Here is an 18,863-nt window from a genome sequence, read left to right on the forward strand (position 1 = left end):
TATTCTTTCTGGAACAAGTTATATCCAACTACCTGAAGCAAACCTATTTTGTATCTTATTGTTCTTGCCCATTCTGCTTGTTTCAGTGATAAATTTTAGAGATGATCTGAGGATAGCTTTTGTCTGCATATAACAGGCATGCCTCCTTCTCTTGGGGGCAAAAAACAAGTTGTCCTGTCTCTTTCAGACAAGCCACATTTCCCATGACAGGAAAGGGTGAAGGTTAAATCTCCTAAAACAGTTGCACTGTAGTAGTTTATTTTCCTTTATTTTTGCAGGAAATGAATAATCAATATATGCGAAGGGAAGTCTTCTGCTGTGAAACCTGTCATGATCTTAAAAGCTTCTGGGAAAAAGAAATTGGCAAGCAAACTTGCTATCGGGAATTGGAAGAAGATCGTCAGGGAAAAAGTGCCCTGTCAAAGTATGTAGTTTTCTTTTTTGTTTAAGTGTTTTTGTTGATGACTTCTGTTTCTTACGTCATAATAGTTAGTCCCAGGTGTCTTTCTCCCTCCCCTTCCCAGATTGTCATCCCATATAAACAAGAAAAATAGCAATTTTCTGAAGAAAATTTTTCATAAATGATGGATATAAAATGGAAAAGAGACTGAAAACATGTATAATATGTAACACTTATAGATCCCTCACCTACACAAAGGGATGGATTGAAATGTATCTTTTCATATCTTGTAATTTGAGTCCTTCTTGAAAGTTATAATTTTTGTCAAATTTACTTTTGATTTTTTGGTGTGTGAGCCCAATATCTTTCTATTTACATTATTGTTAATTACTGTATATATTGTATATTTTCTGGCTCTCCTTAACTTCATTTTTACACTAGGAAATAAAGATCTTTTCCTGCTTTATATATGCAGTTATAGAGTTTCTGGTTCAAAGAGTATAGATATTTTAGTCACTTTATTTGCATAATTCTAAATTGCTTTCCAAAATGGTTCTACTATCTCACAGCTCCACCAATAATATATTAATGTGCCTACCATTCCTCAACAGCTCCACAACTAAATATTTTTATTTTTGTCATCTTTGTCAATTTGTGGGAAGTAAGGTGAAACCTCAGAGTTGTTTTGATTTGCATTTCTCTGATATAAGTAATTTGGAACATTCTTTCACACAGTAGTGCAATTCTTCCTTTGAGAACTATTTCTTCATGGTTTTTGGCCATTTATGTATTGGGAACATAGGCACATACATAAAAGTGTATGTATGAATATATGTATATGTTAGATGATTGTGCATTCAACGCAGTCTCTGAAGCTGAGATGCAACGAAATATTGATCAATTCTCTGCTGCTTGTACTAAGTTTGGCCTAAAATTAGCACAAGAAAATATAGGTCCTCCATCAACCAGAATCACACCATCCATATGTGAAACCATTGGTTATAGTAAATGAAGGTTTTTTTAATAATAGCTTTTTATTTTCAAAATACATGCAAAGATAGTTTTCAGCATCCAACCTTTTCAAAACTTCATGTTCCAAATTTTTCTCTCTCTTCTCCCTTTCCCCCACCCCCTCTCCTAGACAGCAAGTAATCCAATATAGGTCAAACATGTTCAATTCTTCTAAACAGATCTTCACATTTATCATGCTGCACAAGAAAAATCAGCTCAAAAAGGAAAAAAAAAATAGAAAATAAAACAACCAAAAAAAGGTGAAAATACTATATTGTGATCCACAGTCAGTTCCCAATAGTCTTATTTCTGGATGCAGATGACTCTTTCCATCACAAGACTATTGAAATTTGCCTGAATCACCTCATTGTTGAAAAGATCCAAGCTGATCCTCACATAATCGTGTTGTTGCTGTGTACAATGTTCTCTTGGTTCTACTCACTTCACTCAACATCAGTTCATGTAAGTCTCTCCAGGCCAAATGATGAAGTTTTGAATGCTGTGGATAAGTTCTATTACCTTGGCAGTATATGATCTAGGGATGTCCCACATTGATAATGCAATTGACACATGCATTGCCAAAGCTAGCTCAATGTTTGGGAGGTTTTGAAGTGGTTTGAGATAGAAGACATATTAGACTGGCTACCAAACTGAAGGTCTTCAGAGCCATTGTGCGGACCTATTGTTGTGTGTCTATGAAAACTGAATAGTACACCCATGCCATGCCAGGAAACTTAATTGCTTCCATTTGAATTGCCTTAGGAAGAGTCTGAACATCACCTAGCAGGATAAGGTACCAGACACTGAAATCCTTTCTTAAACTAAACTGCCAAGCATTCAAACTCTACTGCAGAGAGCACAGATTTGTTGAGCTGGCCACATTGTTTGAATGCCAAAAAAAAGATTATTTTATGGAGAACTCACATAGGGCAAGTGCTCACAAGTTGGTCAGAAAAAGTAACAAGGATACTCTCAAGGTCTCTCTTAATACAATCTATGTATGACATAAGAGACACTGGTACAGGACCACCCAGCATGGCTTGCTCTTGTTAGAAAAGGTGCTATGCTCTATGAGAAAAGCAGAATTGAATTGGTCCAGTAGAAACATGAAATGCTCAAAATTGGAGAAGGGATATATTGTATAGGGATATAGGGAAAATTGTGTCAGACTTGTGACAGAGCATTCTGAGCTTGCATTGGTTTGATTAGCTACAGTTGGATACACTGTAATTCAACTCTAGCGTAGTGATAATATTTTGGTCGTCTTCGAGTACAAAGGAGAACAACTAACCAGTATATACATATATACTGGTTACATATATATGCTTTAAAATCTTGGATACTAGATCTTTATAAGAGAAATTAGGTTGAAAGATTTTTTTCCTATTCAACTACTTCCCTTCTTATCTTGGGTGCATTAGTCTTGTCTGTATAGCTTTTCAGTTTCAGATAACCAATCAATCAATAAATAAACATTTATTAAGAGCCTACAAAATTCCAGGCACTATTGTTAAGTGCTAGGGATACAAAAAGGGAGGATATGACAGTCCCTGCCCTTAAGTCCCCTTAGTCTTCTTAAAGAGATTACAACTTGCAAACAAATATACAAATAAGCTATAAACAGAATAAAGAGGAAATAATTAACAGAGGGAAAGCACTGGAATTAAGAGTGGTTGGAGAAAGCTTCCTATAGAAGGTAAAATTTTAGTTGTGACTAAAAGAAGACAAGGGATGTCCATAGTCAGAGCAGAGGACAGAGCACTTTGGACATGAGGAATAGTTAGAGAAAATGCCTGGAGTCAAGTCTTATTTGTGGACCAACCAGGAGGCCACAGTCACTGGATTAAAGGAGGTATAAGAAGCCTGGAAAGGTAAGAGAAAGTTAGATTAAGACAAACTTTGAATCCCAAACATAACATTTGTATTTATTCCTGGAACAAAAGGGAGTCACTGTAGCTTATTGAGCAGAGTGATGACATGATCGGGTCCATGCTTTTAATCAAAGTTATCTATTTTATCTTGTATGATCACCTCTGTCTCTTGTTTGATTATAAAGACATCTCCCATCCAAAACTGTAAGAAGTATATAATGCTTCTAATTTTTTATAGTCTGATCATCAATGTTAAGGTTGCATATCAATTTAGATTGCGTTAGATGGTTTTCTTTTTTTAAGCAAGAATTTTCTCTGAAAATATGTATTTTAATGAGATAAATGTAGAGAATCTTCATATAAACCATGTGAAAATTGGGCATGACTCCTGACAAACTATGTTTACCTTGGGGTCTCTGCAGAATGTTTGCCTATACATACATACATACACACACACACACACTACACACACACACACACACACACACACACACACACACATATATATATATATATATATATAAAATATCAATATGTCTTGTGTACTCATCATTCTTTCCACTTGGAACATCACAGTTTGACTCATTCTTCTCTAAGAATGTTTCGTTTTCCTGCAAGCAGTCAGATATTAAAGATAATACAAACTTTATTTGAACCAACAACAAAAACAAAGACAAATTTCTAACCAGGTCCAATATCAGGAATTCTCTTTCCTTTTCTACATATTCAAAAACCCTTCTCAAACCAGTGAAGTGATGGGTGTAAATTCAATGCATGTAGTTCCCTATTGAGTCAATCTTTCTTTACCTTTGAGATAGTAGTGATGATTTAACCTGCAGAAATGGCCTATGTTCAATTAAAACAGTGCCTTTTGATCTCATAAATTGAATCATAGCTCTAGATATTGAAGGGAGGGATGTTAGGGTCCATCTTTGTTATTAATTCATTTTTCTGTCATGTCTAACTCATTGTGATCCCAGTTGGATTTATCTTGGCAATGATTCTGGAATGGTTTGCCATTGTCTTCTCCAGCTTATTTCACAAATAAGGAAATTGAGGCAAACTAGATTAAGTGACTTGCTCAGGTTCACACAGATTTGAATTCAAGAAGATGAGTCTTCCTGACTCTAGGACCACTGCTCTACCCACTGTTATACCTAGTTGCTCCAGAGGCTGTCTAGAGCCCTTTACTTTATAATTGAGGAAACTGAGATTCAGACTTCAGGCTGAGTGACCCAGGAAAGTTCAGAGGTAGTTTCAGAATCAGAAGTGGATTCACAGGTAAAATTCAATGAATATTCCCTGTTTAGTCCAAAGTCTCTGTGCCTGTTTTTCAGTCTCAGTTTCTCTCTGTGATTTATAGACTACACATCAAGGATCAGCTCAAGTAGGTGAACCCTGTCATTACTGAACTATCAATTTCTGTGATCTCCACTGATATTGTGACTTTGAAGCTGTGATCAGTAAAGAGTCAACATAGGCCCTATTTATCATTCTAAGGACATATAGGATGAGTTTCTCTCCTTGTTGCTTCATCTAGTCTTTTAATCTACATAAGAACACTGTTGTTACTTGATTTTCTATTCATTAAGACTAGCATTTGTTAATCTTGACATGAATATAATGATAGGTATAACTGGTCAACATTTCTATTAAAGTCCATTGTAACTGAACTGAAACCATTAAATTATTCATGTATATTTGGCTCAGGATATCAATTTCTGGTCTTTAACTCAGTGGTAGAATGGATAGAGATCTGGGATGCAACCAGGAAGACCTGAGTTCAAATATGACCCCAAACACTTAGATGTGTTACTGCCTCCATTTCCTCAATTTTAAAATGGGAATAATAATAGCACCTACCTCCTAGAGGAACAAATAAGATAACCATTGTAAAATGCCTGACACAATCTAGGTATTTGATAAATTTTAGTTTCCCTTCTTCCTTTCATAACAGGAAAAAAATAATATCCTATTTTTAATTTTAGAGGGGAAAATTATCTTCTACTTAGAAAATTGTTGTGTAATTACATAATGATTAACAAAACCAATTGACTAACAAGTCAAGTTAACAAGTATTTATTAAGAATTTATTATATGCCAGGTGAATGGTAAAGTGTTGAGGATATAAAAAGCAACCCTGCCCTCAAGGAATTCTCAAGTAACTCAGGGGAGATGACATGTAAACAAACAACTATGTAAAAGCAATTATTTATTAATCACCTATTATGTATTATACACTGTTGTGTCATATAAATACATTATACTTTCCTATCTTGCACCAATGTTACTGAAAATAATGTCATAGTAAATTAGCTTCTGAGAATCATAAGAGAAGTTAAAAGAAATAAGGTGAGACACACAAAATGATAGGAAGTAAAAAAGCAGAATCAAAAGAACAAATGAACAATGAATAGAAATAATGTCAACATAGAAAGACTACAAAATTATGGTCAGATAACAACTATCAATGTTAGAACCATACTGCCAAAGTTAAAGGACATGTTCTGATTTTTGTCAGTTAAGAACAAACTCTGAAAAAACTGATTGCTTTGGTTTAGAAACCAGCTTGAACCAATTTACTTTGAGCTAAATATTTGCTATACAAAAACAAAACAAAACAAAACCTCATTCAAATACATCCTTTTTCTAAAAGGATTGTTTTCTTATATGATGACCTTATATTCTAAAAACTTTCATAAGCCAGTGGGCCTTTCTTACAGGCATTTTTGATGACAATCCCCCTGCCCCTAGCCTCACATACATACTATTTTTATGGTTCACCCTTGATTTCTAAATAAATGTATCCCATAACTATCTATAAGAGCAGAGGTGTCAAATTTACTTCCTAACACCAATAAGCAGCTCCACAAAACTCCCTGGTGCAGGCTCCCAGGTAATTGGGAAATGTTTAACAAAATAAATAGAAATTCAATATAATGTAGATAATGTTAGTTTGTAGTTTTCTAAACCAATATGTAGCCCACATAGATGCATTACTATTTAGTTTAACAACACTTGGGAATCTACCTGACCATTATCCCCCAATATCTCCTACTATATTTATGTCCTTCACATTGTGCTCTCCCTCCCTGCATTGTAGTTTTAATATATCACGGGCTGTCATAAAAAAATTAAATGGGAATTTTGGGGGAATTTTGTGGAATATGTAAATGATACAGAGCCTATTACCAAATACTCAATCTAAATTTTACAATAAGGTATGGTAAACACCCCATAAAAGAAAAAAGAAAAAAGTTCAAGATTTTTTTATATGAAAGGATGGCCAAAATTTTACATGGATTTTCCAGATCTTGGGGTGCCATGCCCCTAATGCCTGACTTGTGAAAGAGATAATTGTACTTCTCTCTGTCCTTTCTAGCTGTAAACCAGAAGCACTTGGAAATCACTACATCTATTAGTTAGCCAGTTAGAAGAGGGTTAAAAAAGTCTGTTAAGGCCCTAGCAGAAGGTTAAAAAAAGTCTGTTAAGGCCCCCTTCCCATCAGAATGTTAAGAAAAATCTTAGTGGTTTTCTTGTTTTTTATTTTGTTTTGTTTTATTAACTTCTAGTTACTCTAGGCCTTCCTGATAATACAACAAAACAACTGGTGTTAGCATCTGTTACTCCCCCTCAAACTGGGCTAACACAGCAACATATTCCATCAAAAACTAGGGAGAATAAAAACAAAATGAAAACAAGACTTTTATCACAGAGCTGCTAATTAGCCCACATCTACTGGCTCATTGTCTAAATGAAATTAAGCAAAGTCTAACTCAGTTTAGCAGTCCTGCATCCTACAGGCTACTGATACTCACAGCTGTCAGGTGCATCATTACAGCAGCACTCTTAAGTAAAGGCAAAGCCAGTGAGAATTTTGCCAATTTCATAAAAAATAACTGTTTGATCACAAAAATACTAATTAGCACAAGCCTGCTGGCCCATTGTCTGAATAAAATTAGTCCAGGCCTAAAGCAAATATTAAACAAGTGCAAATTAATAGCACACATAGAAAAATAGATTTAGAGCTGGAAGTCATCAGTCATCTATTCCAAAACCTTTATTTTTACCAACAAGGAAACTGAGGCTTTGAAGGCTTCAAATCTATAATATTTCCTACTTTACTATACTACAATTTAAGCAAAGTTAGATAAGGATAGGAGACCAAAACTCAGCAAGAAATGAATGACTCAATCCGTCTTTTCAAATCTTTTTAAACTAGAAAGGCTATGTTTTTGTTCAGTCATGTACAATTCTCCATGACCCCATGGACCATAGCATGAGGACCTTCTATCCTCCACTATCTCTTGAAGTCTGTCCAAATTTGTATTCATTGCTTCCATTATCTATCCATCTCATCTTCTGCCATTCCCTTTTCCTTTTGCCTTCAATCTTTCCCAACAAGAGGAACTTCTCCAGTGAATCCCATTATATGTTTAAGCTTCAGCTTCAGTATTTGACCTTCCAGTGAATAGTTTGAATTAATTTCCTTAAGTATTGACTGAAAAGACCTCCATTCTCTGCAAGGGACTCTCAAAAGTCTCCTTCAACACTACAATTTGAAAACATTGAATCAGAAGCACTCAGCTTTCCTTGTACAGCTATACTACTGAAAAATCAAGGGCTTCTTGGACTTTTGTTGACAAGGTGATATCTCTGCTTTTATGTATGTTTTCCAGATTTTCTATAGTTTTCCCTCCAGGGAACAAATGTCTTTTAATTTCATGGCTGCAGTCATCATCTGCAATGATTTCGGGGCCAAGAATATAAAACATGACACTGTTTTCTTCTCCATCCATTTGCCAGGAAGTTATGGGACCAATTGTCAAGAATTTAATGTTTTTGATGTTAACCTTCATGTCATCCTTTATACTCTTCTCTTTCACCCTCAGCAAGAGGTTTCTTAATTCCTATTCACTTTCTGCCATCAGTGTTGCATATCTACATATGAGATTGTTGATATATCTTAAGAAGGCTAGTTAAATTTACATTATAAACTTTTCACAGAAACTTCTAAAATTCTCTTTAATGTTTTACTTGGAAAGAGGACTTCAGCTAACTGTTGATTTAAATGTTTATATTAATTTATTTTAAGAGTGACAGACAGATTTAAGGTGTTTTATTGATGATTTTTGTTATTTTTTAATCTCTATAACTTCCCAACAATGTCATTCCCAGAATCTTCACTTGTAACAAAGAGAAATACACATAAAACAAATCAACACATAAATCCTGTTTGATAGGGATATTCATCATTCTATATTCATAGTACACAAACTCTCTAAAGAAGGAAATAGTCTTCATAATCAATCTTTAGGAACCAAGTTCCTACATAACTACATTATTCTGAATCCCATTTATTCTTTATTTCTTTTGCTTTATTTTGATTGTGTTATCTTCTCACAATTCTGCTTCCTACATTTATAGAGTGAGTTTTTAAACAACCAAAATGTATATATCATAATAGACCTAGAACTTGAGTTCAAAACCTAATTCTTCTGCTTCTTGTACAATCTTGGGCAAGAATTCTCTGAGATTCATTATTCTTTTATCTATAATGAGTATTTAAGTCAATAGACATAAGGAGACTTCCAGCTATTCATCTGTAGTTCAGATTGGGTTTTTTAGGTTTTGGGGGGAAATTGGGAGGAGTAGTACATGTCTATTACATCTAAGCTATAAAAGGATCTCACTGTGCTGTTGTTTGTAATAATCATCAAAATCATCAAATCAAAAATTTGCCACAGCTCACACATTTTAGAGAGTTGCCTAGGACCTAAAAGGTTAAATGATGACTAAGCTAGTATGTGTCAGAAATAGGACTTGAAAACCAAATCCTCTAACTCTAAGATAGATCTATCTATTTCCCTCTACAGCATCTTGCCACTCAAGCGAAGTAAACATAGTTGGTTAATTCATGGAATCCAAACACTATGTTTAATAGGCCAAAAAGGTCAATGTCTATTTAGCTTCTTTATTATCACAGAATCCATCTCTTTTTCTAACCATTATCCTGACAAACCCAGCCTGAAAATTATCAATAAGCTAATAAAAAATTTATTAAGTACCTACCATGTGGATACATAAAAGCAGGTAAAAGACAGGTCCTGACCTCAAGGAGTTTACAATCTAAGGATGATTAAACCATATTAACATGTTGTACCAGTGTTGAGGTTTGATGTTGAGGGTTGAGAGATTCCCTAACTGCAATGGGATCCCCTTGGCCTGTGGCCCATGGCAGGCTTTGAGAAAGAATTTGCAAACCCCAATGAATATAGGCACGAAGTTTGTGCAAAAAATGGGTTTATTTACACTAAGAAAACAGCTTTCTTAGCAAGCAAATTCCTGTTAGGAATTAGCCAAGGTTTACACTGATAAAGACCCTGTGGGCTGACCAAAAGGAAATTAAGCAAAAACTGGGGTTCAAATTTGTCTTTTATTAGCTTTCTGAGGTTTGAGGCTTCTTTGATCTTTGGCCCCATGCTCAGGGCCAATCTCCAGATGAATCTGAGAGACTGATTTTCAATTAAATTCAGTTCAAATTGAATGAGATTACTTGTCTTGGGAGTTTCCCTTATGGACAAGAGGTTGTGCCCCTCCCAGAGGTCCGGAGGGTTTGAGGCCCCGAATCACCCTTCCCTCAAAGATTCCTTTCTAACCCTTCCTTCTCCCAAAGATTAAAGGGGGCACAATTTACATCACCAGAAGTGTTGAGGGAGATTTAGGGAAAACACATTAGTGAAGGAGTGATGATATCAAATAGTAATATCTTTGCATTTTATATATATGTAAATGCTTGTGTTGGTATTAAAAACATGAAAACTCAGAAATGTCAGAAGTGAGCTTTGAGTTTGAGCAATAACTCCACAAATAGGTGACCTTCAAGTTTAATCGGGACAGTTTGTGCACAAAATTATTCAACAAACTAAATCCAAGTGCCTTTTCAAATCAAAGCCAAAGCAAGAAAAAGCAAATATATTGCCTCTACTATTCAGTCAGAACAATCTTTGCTTATCTAATGAGAAAAAAACAAAAACTCTTTGAGTTTGGAAGGATTCATTAAAATTTTGGGTTATCTCCACTGGGTTACCATTCCTTGCATTATTTTTACTTTCATAATCAAAGATTCAGAAAAGTACATGTGAAGCAGTGAACCTACCAGTTGTTCAGTGAACTTCAAAGATTGATGGAAGCATTTAAATGAAGTAAGATACCCAGCAGGTGGCAGTAGGCAGACTGAATAATCACAAACTAAATTAATATGTAATTTGGTAAGTCTGTCTTATTGTATGAATCTATACTGTTTAAGGCTAAATTACAGCAATAAGTGAGGACTCAAGACCACAAACTAAATCACTATTTTTTTCTCAATAGTATTTTATTTTTCCAAATACATATAAAGACAGTTTTCAACATTAATTTTCTAAGACTTTGTGTTCCAAATTTTTCTTGCTCCTTCACCTTACCCCTCCTCAATACAGCAAGCAATTTTATATAGATTAAATATGTGCAGTCCTTTCGAATGTATTTCCCTATTTGTCATGTTGTGCAAGAAAAAACAGACCAAAAAAGAAAAAAATAAACAAACACAAAAGGTGAAAATACTATTCTTCAATCCAAATTCAGTCTCTATAATTCTCTCGCTGGATGTTCTTAGTTTCTAAACTTTTGGTTTTTCTGTGTCTTTTTTCTTTTGTGCTGGCCCTTGTGTGTTGTCTGCAGCTTCTGCAAAACTTCCTAAAAATTTCCATTTAATTTTATGACAAACCAGGATATAGCAATCTTGATGAGGAAAGGCTCAATGTGAAGGGATAATTGTATTTTTGAGGCTTATTGGAAACACAGTTGTAATTTTTATGACTTAGATTCAGACTGGTAGTAGAAAATAATCTGCTTACCTCAGTTTAGCAAGGAAAGAAGGCTGAAGAACTTCAGGTTGAAGGATAAGTAAAAGAGTAAAACAAAAAAAGAGGGACTTAAAAACATTGATGTAATGGCCACTCAAGGGGCCCTTTTCTGCACCCCAGTGATGTTCCACTCTACTTCCTCCGTGGTTCTCTCTTAAACTACAGCTGCTATATGGAGATAACATCTGCTATTACATTTTTTTTTCTGTGAAAGACTGCTTTTGCTTCTGCTGCAGTTATCATCTGCTATGGTTCCTTTTTCATCCAAGATAGTGTTAGCAGTTTTTTGTAAGATTACTTTAGGCCAACATTCTTAGAGATAATCAATACAATTTCATTTTTTTTAGAAGTTAAGCCCTCAAGTATACGTAGTCCACACAAAAGTAACTCTCAGGTGTCTGTCAAATATCATTTATTTATTTATTTATTCATTAATTTGTTTATATTTTTAATTATTTATTCAATCATTTATTTATTATTACATACTTCTTAATGTATCTAGTCATTTATTTGATTGTTTAGTCATCTATATATCTGGATGCATGTTTGCATGTATGTTTATTTCTTTGTTTTTACTATATTCACCACCCTGACTCAACTTTCAAAGAGAAGTTATTAAGTCCTAGCTTCTACTTAGATTACCTAAGTCATTTACCTGAAACTCACATTAAGCATTAGATCATGCACATTAGCTTTAATAAATCCAAAGGAGGCATTTGACAATCCTGGAAGATGAGATCTAGAACTGTCTTTTACCTTCTATTTCTGATACTATGGCAGAGAATCTTATTTCTGTTATAATGCTTAGTGAATGTGCAAATTATGAAGAGGCAGTAAGATTTAAACAAAGAAAAGATTAAGAGACACCCTTGTTCAGATACTTTAAAATCATACATAGAAAAGAGGCATTGTTCACACACCTGGAATAGCTTGATTCAATTGAGATATGTGATCAGTTATATATTAGAGATCAGTTTTCAGTATCAAATAAAAAAGTTAAGATTAAATATAGAAAAAATAATTACAACAAATAATATTCATCAATTAAAAACAGAAAATGGCATACCTAATGGCATAAGCAAAATTCAATAAATAACAGTATTTACAACAGTGCTCTCTGGCTTCCATATTTGATTCTATATTTATAAAGCAGGTTGGTAGCTCAAGGATAGAGCAGTGAGACTGACATTAGAACACCTGAGTTCAAATCTGACCTTATAACCTTGGTCAAATAACTTAACTTTTGTTTGCCTCAGTTTCCTCAACTGTAAAATGGGGATAACATTTACTTCCCTCAGCTTTCAGTGCATCCTAAAAATACTTTGAATTGTTAATAACTGCATAATACTGAATTTCATCTGTGTCCTTACTGAGCCAAGAAACCTGCATCTCTCTACATTTTGATTGTACTTTACTTTTGATGAAATTGAATGCTACTTTCCTAGAGATGGATGAACAATCCTGCTGGTATACCTTTTGGATGGGACTGTCCAGCATGGCATGTCCTCATCAGAGAAGGTGCTGTGCTGTATGAGCAAAACAGAATTGAATTTACTCAGAAGAAGCTTGAGATGTGCAGTTATAGAATCCATCCCAAATGTTCACAGGGTCTATTTCTGTCAGACCTGTGGCAGAACATCCTTAGATTATATTGGTCTGATCAGCCATAGTCAGACACAATGACACTCAACTCTAACATAGTAATATAATTTTGGTCCTCTTCCAGAATGAAAGACAACAACCAAACAAACAACCAATCTCCCTAAATCATTGTGAGGATCAAATAAGGTAATATTTGTAAAGTACCTAACATGAAATAGGAGCAATAAATTCATACTTCCATCCTTCTGTACATCTATAAATCAATCTCATTTGTTAAATATCTTTGTATGCAAACCACTGCATACTTATAGATAAGTCATAAATTTATTCCCTAAAAACACGATATTAAGTGAAAGGTTATAGGAGGGAACTAATCCAATAGGAAAATGTTATAAATGGTCCATAAGCAAAAGACATTCATGTGAAAAAGATCAAGGATTTTGTTGAACCATGACATCAATATAAGTAAATAGTAGAACATAACAGTTAAAAATAATTAATATTTGTTACTTAAGTTGCATGAAGAAAGGCATAGGATCTATTATTCTGATCTATTCTGCCTCATTCAAACAGGCAGATGTGTTGAGTAATACAATAGCCATTATAAGGCACTATATTTCAGGAAAAACATTCAGAAACTTAAGTACGTCCAAAATAGATTGAACAGAATAGAGAAAGGTCTGAATAGGATTTCATAAGAGGACTGGTTTTACTGAGGTCAATTCAAAAAGCATTTGGTAAAGAGCACACACACACACACACACACACACACACACATATGCTATTATACTAGGTGAGAAGGATAGAAGAGCAAGAGACAAAACAGTCTCTCCTTCAGTGAATTTGTTATACTGAAAGGGTACTCAAATCACACAGATAAGTAAATGTAAGATATAGACAAGGTAAATATTAATTTCAGAATGGGGGGGTTAGTAGAATACTAACTATATTAATAAGTTCAAGAAAGAAGCAGCAAGACAACAAAGATTTGAAGGAACCTACATATTTAAAGAGATAGAGATAGTAAAATGAAAAAAAAAATCCCAAAGCACTAATAATTAGAGAAATGAAAATTAAAACATCTTTAAGGTTCAATTTCATATTCATCTGCTTCATAGAGTTGACCCCCCCCCAAAAAAAGGAAAATGACGGCTACTGAAGGTTCCACAAGAAAACAGGCACATTTACACACTGTTGGCAGAACTATGAGTTGGGCTTACTATTCTGAAAAAAGATTGTCCAAAAGGGTTCTAAGCTATTGCTTAATGCAGCAGCACCATTGCTAGGTTTATACCTCAAAAAAATCAAAGAAAAAGGAGAAGGACTCATTACATTCAAAAATATTTATAGCAGCTCCTTTTGTCATGGCAAAAAATCAGATGCCCATCAATTGAATAAATAGATGAACAAAGTATCATATGTGAATTTATTGTAATACTGTTGTGTTGTAATGAGTTATAAAAACAACAGTTTCATAGAAAATTGGAAAGATTTGTTTAAATTGAGGCAGAGTAAAATGAGTAACACCAGGAGAACAATTTTGTAAAATAATAACATTGTAAAGATGAACAATTTTAAAAGGTTTGAGAATTCTCAACATGACTAACTACAATTCTAGAAGACTAATGATGATGCATGCTTTCCACCTACTAATAGAGAGGTTAGGAATTTGGGATATAAAAGATTTTTTTTGACATGATAAGTGGGAAATTTTATTTTGCCTAATTATGTATATTTGTTACAAGAACTTTGATTTTTTTTCTAATGGGGGTGGTATAGGAAGAAGAAAAACTAGACCTTTTTTAATGGGAATAAAATCAAAGTTAGAAAAATGCAACACTAGGTAACATCAGTTGAGGAATAGCTAAATGAAATTTGGTACATGAATGAAATGTAATGTCAATGTGTCATTAAAAAATGATGACAATGGAGAAATGAAAGAGGTATGAGAAGACTTATTTAAATTAATGCAAAATGAAATAAATAAAACCAGGAATACAATAAAATAAAGGAAAAGAACAATAAAAAAGCAAACTGAAAGCTAAGGAACTATAATGATTATGTTTGTCCCTGGAGAAGAAATAAACAAACACCATCATCCTTTCCTTGTAGAAGTGGGGCTCTTGGATATAAAATATATATTATCAGGCTCAGTTGATGTGTTGGTTAGCTTTGGTCAATATCTTTTAATTTGTTTGGGTTTTTTTTTTGTTCTAAATTGTTAAAACTGTATATATCCTTTGACCCAATCATAGCATTGCAAAGCTTACTAGGTGGAGTTTGAGATTTATACAGAAATTAAATTAATGCAAAAAGAAAGCTACTATTGAAATAAAAAAGAGGAACAGATGAGAAAGAATGTTTATTCTCAAACAGAATAGATTTATGTATTATGTAGTATTATAACAGTCTTTGAAAACATTTGAAGGATTGTCATATTGAAGATGGATGCAACTTGTTCTGATCATTCTCAGAAAGCAGGACCGGAAGAAATAGGCAGAAACTGAAAAGAAGCAGATTTATATATAACTAAAATCTTTCTAATGATTAGAACCATCCCAAAGAAGAATGGACTTTTCCAGAAAGCAGTTAGCCTCTCTCTTCATTAGATTTCTTTAGTGTTTACATGATTACTTTTTCCAAAGCTGCATAAAAATTATTTGCATTCAAATTGAACTGAAGCAGGTGTTAGGTAACTTTTGAGATTCCTTCCAACTCATGACATAAATTTAATCAAAGAAGAGATAATGTGGGGGAGAGCTATTTAATGAAGACTATTAAGAACACTATGATGGGAAATTCTAGTTCAATACTAGCATACAAATTTTTTTCCAATAGTATTTTATTTTTTCAAATACATGTAAAGATAATTTTCAATATTTATTTTTATTATAAATTCATGTTCTAATTTTTTCTCACTTTCTCCCTTACCTCTCCCCTTCCCAAGGCAGCAATCTGATATAGATTAAATACATACAATCTTTTTATACATATTCCCATATTTGTTATGTTGTGCAAGAACAATAAAACCAAACCACAAGAAAGAAAAAGAAAAACAAAAGGTGAAAATATTATGTTTCAATCCACATTTATGGTTCTCTCTTTGGATGCAATTGGCATTTTCCATCCCAAGTCCATTGGAATGGCTCTGAATCACTGAATCACTGCATTGTTGAAAAGAGCCAACTTGATTACAGTTAATCATTTTATAATCTTGCTGTCACTGAATACAATTCTTTCCTGGTTCTCAAGCATACAAATTTAAAGGGAAAAAACTGACACTATACAAAAGTAATTGGTTCCTTAACAATAATCTCCCAAAGAGGTACATAATTATTTCTCAAAATAAGTTGGAAATAAATTTAATACATTTTCTAGATCAACCTTGACATGGTAGTCTATAGACTTTATAACACGAGAGAGAGAGAGAGAGAGAGAGAGGAAGGGAGGGAAGGAGGAAGGGAGGTGGGGAGGAAGGGAAGAAGAAAGAGAGAGAGAGAGAGAGAGAGAGAGAGAGAGAGAGAGAGAGAAGAAAGAGAAGAGAAGAGAAGAGAAGAGAAGAGAAGAGAAGAGAAGAGAAGAGAAGAGAAGAGAAGAGAAGAGAAGAGGGGAAAAGGGAGGGAGGGAGAAAGGGAAGGAATAGGGACAAAGAAGAAGGAAGAAGAGTAGAATAGGAACAAGAACACTATTGGTAAGCTTCTCTTCTCTCTAGAAAGATAGCCATCACTTTTTCATATATTTCTCTTGCTGGATACTTCCTTGTGAGTATTAGGGACAATATCTTTTATTCTCCATTTCAAGCTTTATAAGATCTGAAGGTCAGCATAACATCTTCCTTTCTCTTTCCAAAGATCAATTCAGTTTTGAATTAAGAGGGCCTTGCTCTCTTTATAATAGAAAGCTACCTCCTCAATCTGACCCATTGGGAACTTTTCTCAGGAACCAAATTACAGAATTGTTATAGTGAGGAATCATTTTTCTAACCCTTCATGTCTCCTTCCACTTAAATTCCATACATTTAGAAGGTAACCGAGTGTCAGATACTAATGATATTGTCAAGGATGAGTGCACAGACAAGCTTCTAACAGTTTCAGAATTGTTAGATAAAAGGGTATTTGACAAAAATCTGTAAGAAATGAAAACTAAACCATTGCTTGCCTGCCCAGTAAAAATGAGCAAACTTTAGTTTTATTTTTTACCACACTGAATTTGGATAAAAACAGATTTTATTTTTTTTCTGGAGAGGGTTCCTCAAATGATATTTTTCCAACAATGTTTTTCCTGATCATCATTCTTCCCTTCAGTCCCTTTGTTATGCCACAGATCTCTTTAATTGTCCTTACTCAGTTTCCCTAATTATACTGACCCAATCCCACCTCAGTTTCCCTAAGTGTTCTGCGTCAGTTTATAATTGGTCTGCTCAACCACCCTTCCCTCCTAATCATGATGATCCAGATAAGGAGAAAGACCTTTTATCTTAGGCATCATCAGAATGTTGGGTGCCTCTCCCCACTCCCAATTATCAGATATCCCCCATGCCTCCTCTCACTCTATCAGAACTGGCTTGTCAGAGTCCCATTCCCACTCTCAAAACCCTGACTCTGCCCCTACCTCAGTCTACCCCCTGAGTCTGAGCCACGCATATATGTCATTGAGAACTCACATTGTTTGCTGGATTCTTGAAGACGATAGTCTCATTCAGCCCTGGGACCAAACCACGGATCCATTTGGTCCCAGTAAATCTCTTCCTTTTAAATAAATTATTAAATACTCTCTAATCTCTATCTTGCCTCAGTTTCTCCCGCATTACACCTTCAGTTCTTTGTCCACTAAGATCATAAATGTTTAAAAGCACATTAAGACTAAAAGATCCCAAAATTTTTACATCATGATATCTAAATCAATATATGGGCCCCATTATAAAGCCATGCATGGTCCAAGAGGATTCTGCTTGACCCTGAGACATCAAGATAAATGCACTGACTATCTGTATAATTTGTTTCTTCTTCTTAGGCTCAGAGATGAATGGAAGCAGATGTTGGAAAAAAGGTTAAAGATGCTGGACAATCCTGATGAGAATGAAAAGCCCACCAATGCCAACTGAAAACTCCTTACATTTGAGAGAATAATGAACTGAAGTCATTTATCTTTGAGAATTCAGTGCAAATGCTTGAATTGCTTTGATTAACTAAATGGAATGAGTACTGTTTGTTTTCCCATTTGTGAGGGGATTAGAATATGAAACCTCTTCTAGTGTTAATGGAAGCTATTAACCAATCCAATATTCTGTGTATACATAACCTCAAATATATCAAAGAGCTCCAGATTTAACTAATATAGGCAGTGTTCTGGATTAGCACTATATAAAAGTTTCAAACATCTGGGCACAAGAATTCATTTCCATGTAATTATCCCCTCATTTTAAAATTGAAATCCTTTACATTTCAAGAACACCTAAGTGCCAGTCTTAATGGTAATGTCCCTAACAATAGATGATAATTCTATTTTTTCCTTTCTCCTAGACAATTAGATTTTTGAGATTATCTTTTTTTTCTTTCTTCCTCCTTTCTTTTTGTTGTTTTTTTGTTTGTTTGTTTGGTAGCACAGATTATTACAAATTCATTAAAAATGTAGCTGGGAAATGAATCACTCTAAATTTTCTTTTCTCTTTATGTTTTTTGGCTCTACTTCTACAAAAAATATGTTAAAATGGTTGAAGGCATTCTTTCACAATGTGTCCCTAGAAAACTAAAGCAGACTTGAGTCACTGTGAATCAGAACTTACACAAAGTCATGGTTTACAAGACCCCCTTCCCATATGAATACTTTTACTAGCAATCTTAAGCCACATTGGGATTTTTTTTTAAATAATTGAACATAATAGTAAATGAAGTGATACAAAAAAATCATATGAACCATGTATATTTGGGCAAAATTCACTCATACACTCACCAGTGGAAAATATGGCACATATATACAAAGAACATAAATAATCAGGGAATATGAACATGGAAAATATACACAAAGAACCAATGTGATCAGGTCACATTTGTGGACAGCAAGTTCATTAGA

General features: G+C 34.1%; 1 protein-coding gene across 1 annotated transcript in view; it reads left to right on the top strand.

Moving 5' to 3' along the window:
* The window catches only part of FAM240A (family with sequence similarity 240 member A), a 45,618-nt gene extending 27,280 nt beyond the window's left edge, over positions 1–18,338 (top strand). Inside the window, exons 2-3 of the mRNA XM_012542651.2 lie at positions 279–424; positions 17,805–18,338. Of these exons, the coding sequence (XP_012398105.1) occupies positions 282–424; positions 17,805–17,895 (234 nt within the window). The 5' untranslated portion in view covers positions 279–281 and the 3' untranslated portion in view covers positions 17,896–18,338. The remainder of the gene's footprint in view (positions 1–278; positions 425–17,804) is intronic.
* Positions 18,339–18,863: the final 525 nt, after the last annotated feature.

Source organism: Sarcophilus harrisii, chromosome 1 (genome assembly GCF_902635505.1).
Source record: "Sarcophilus harrisii chromosome 1, mSarHar1.11, whole genome shotgun sequence".
NCBI classification, from domain to species: Eukaryota; Metazoa; Chordata; class Mammalia; order Dasyuromorphia; family Dasyuridae; genus Sarcophilus; species Sarcophilus harrisii.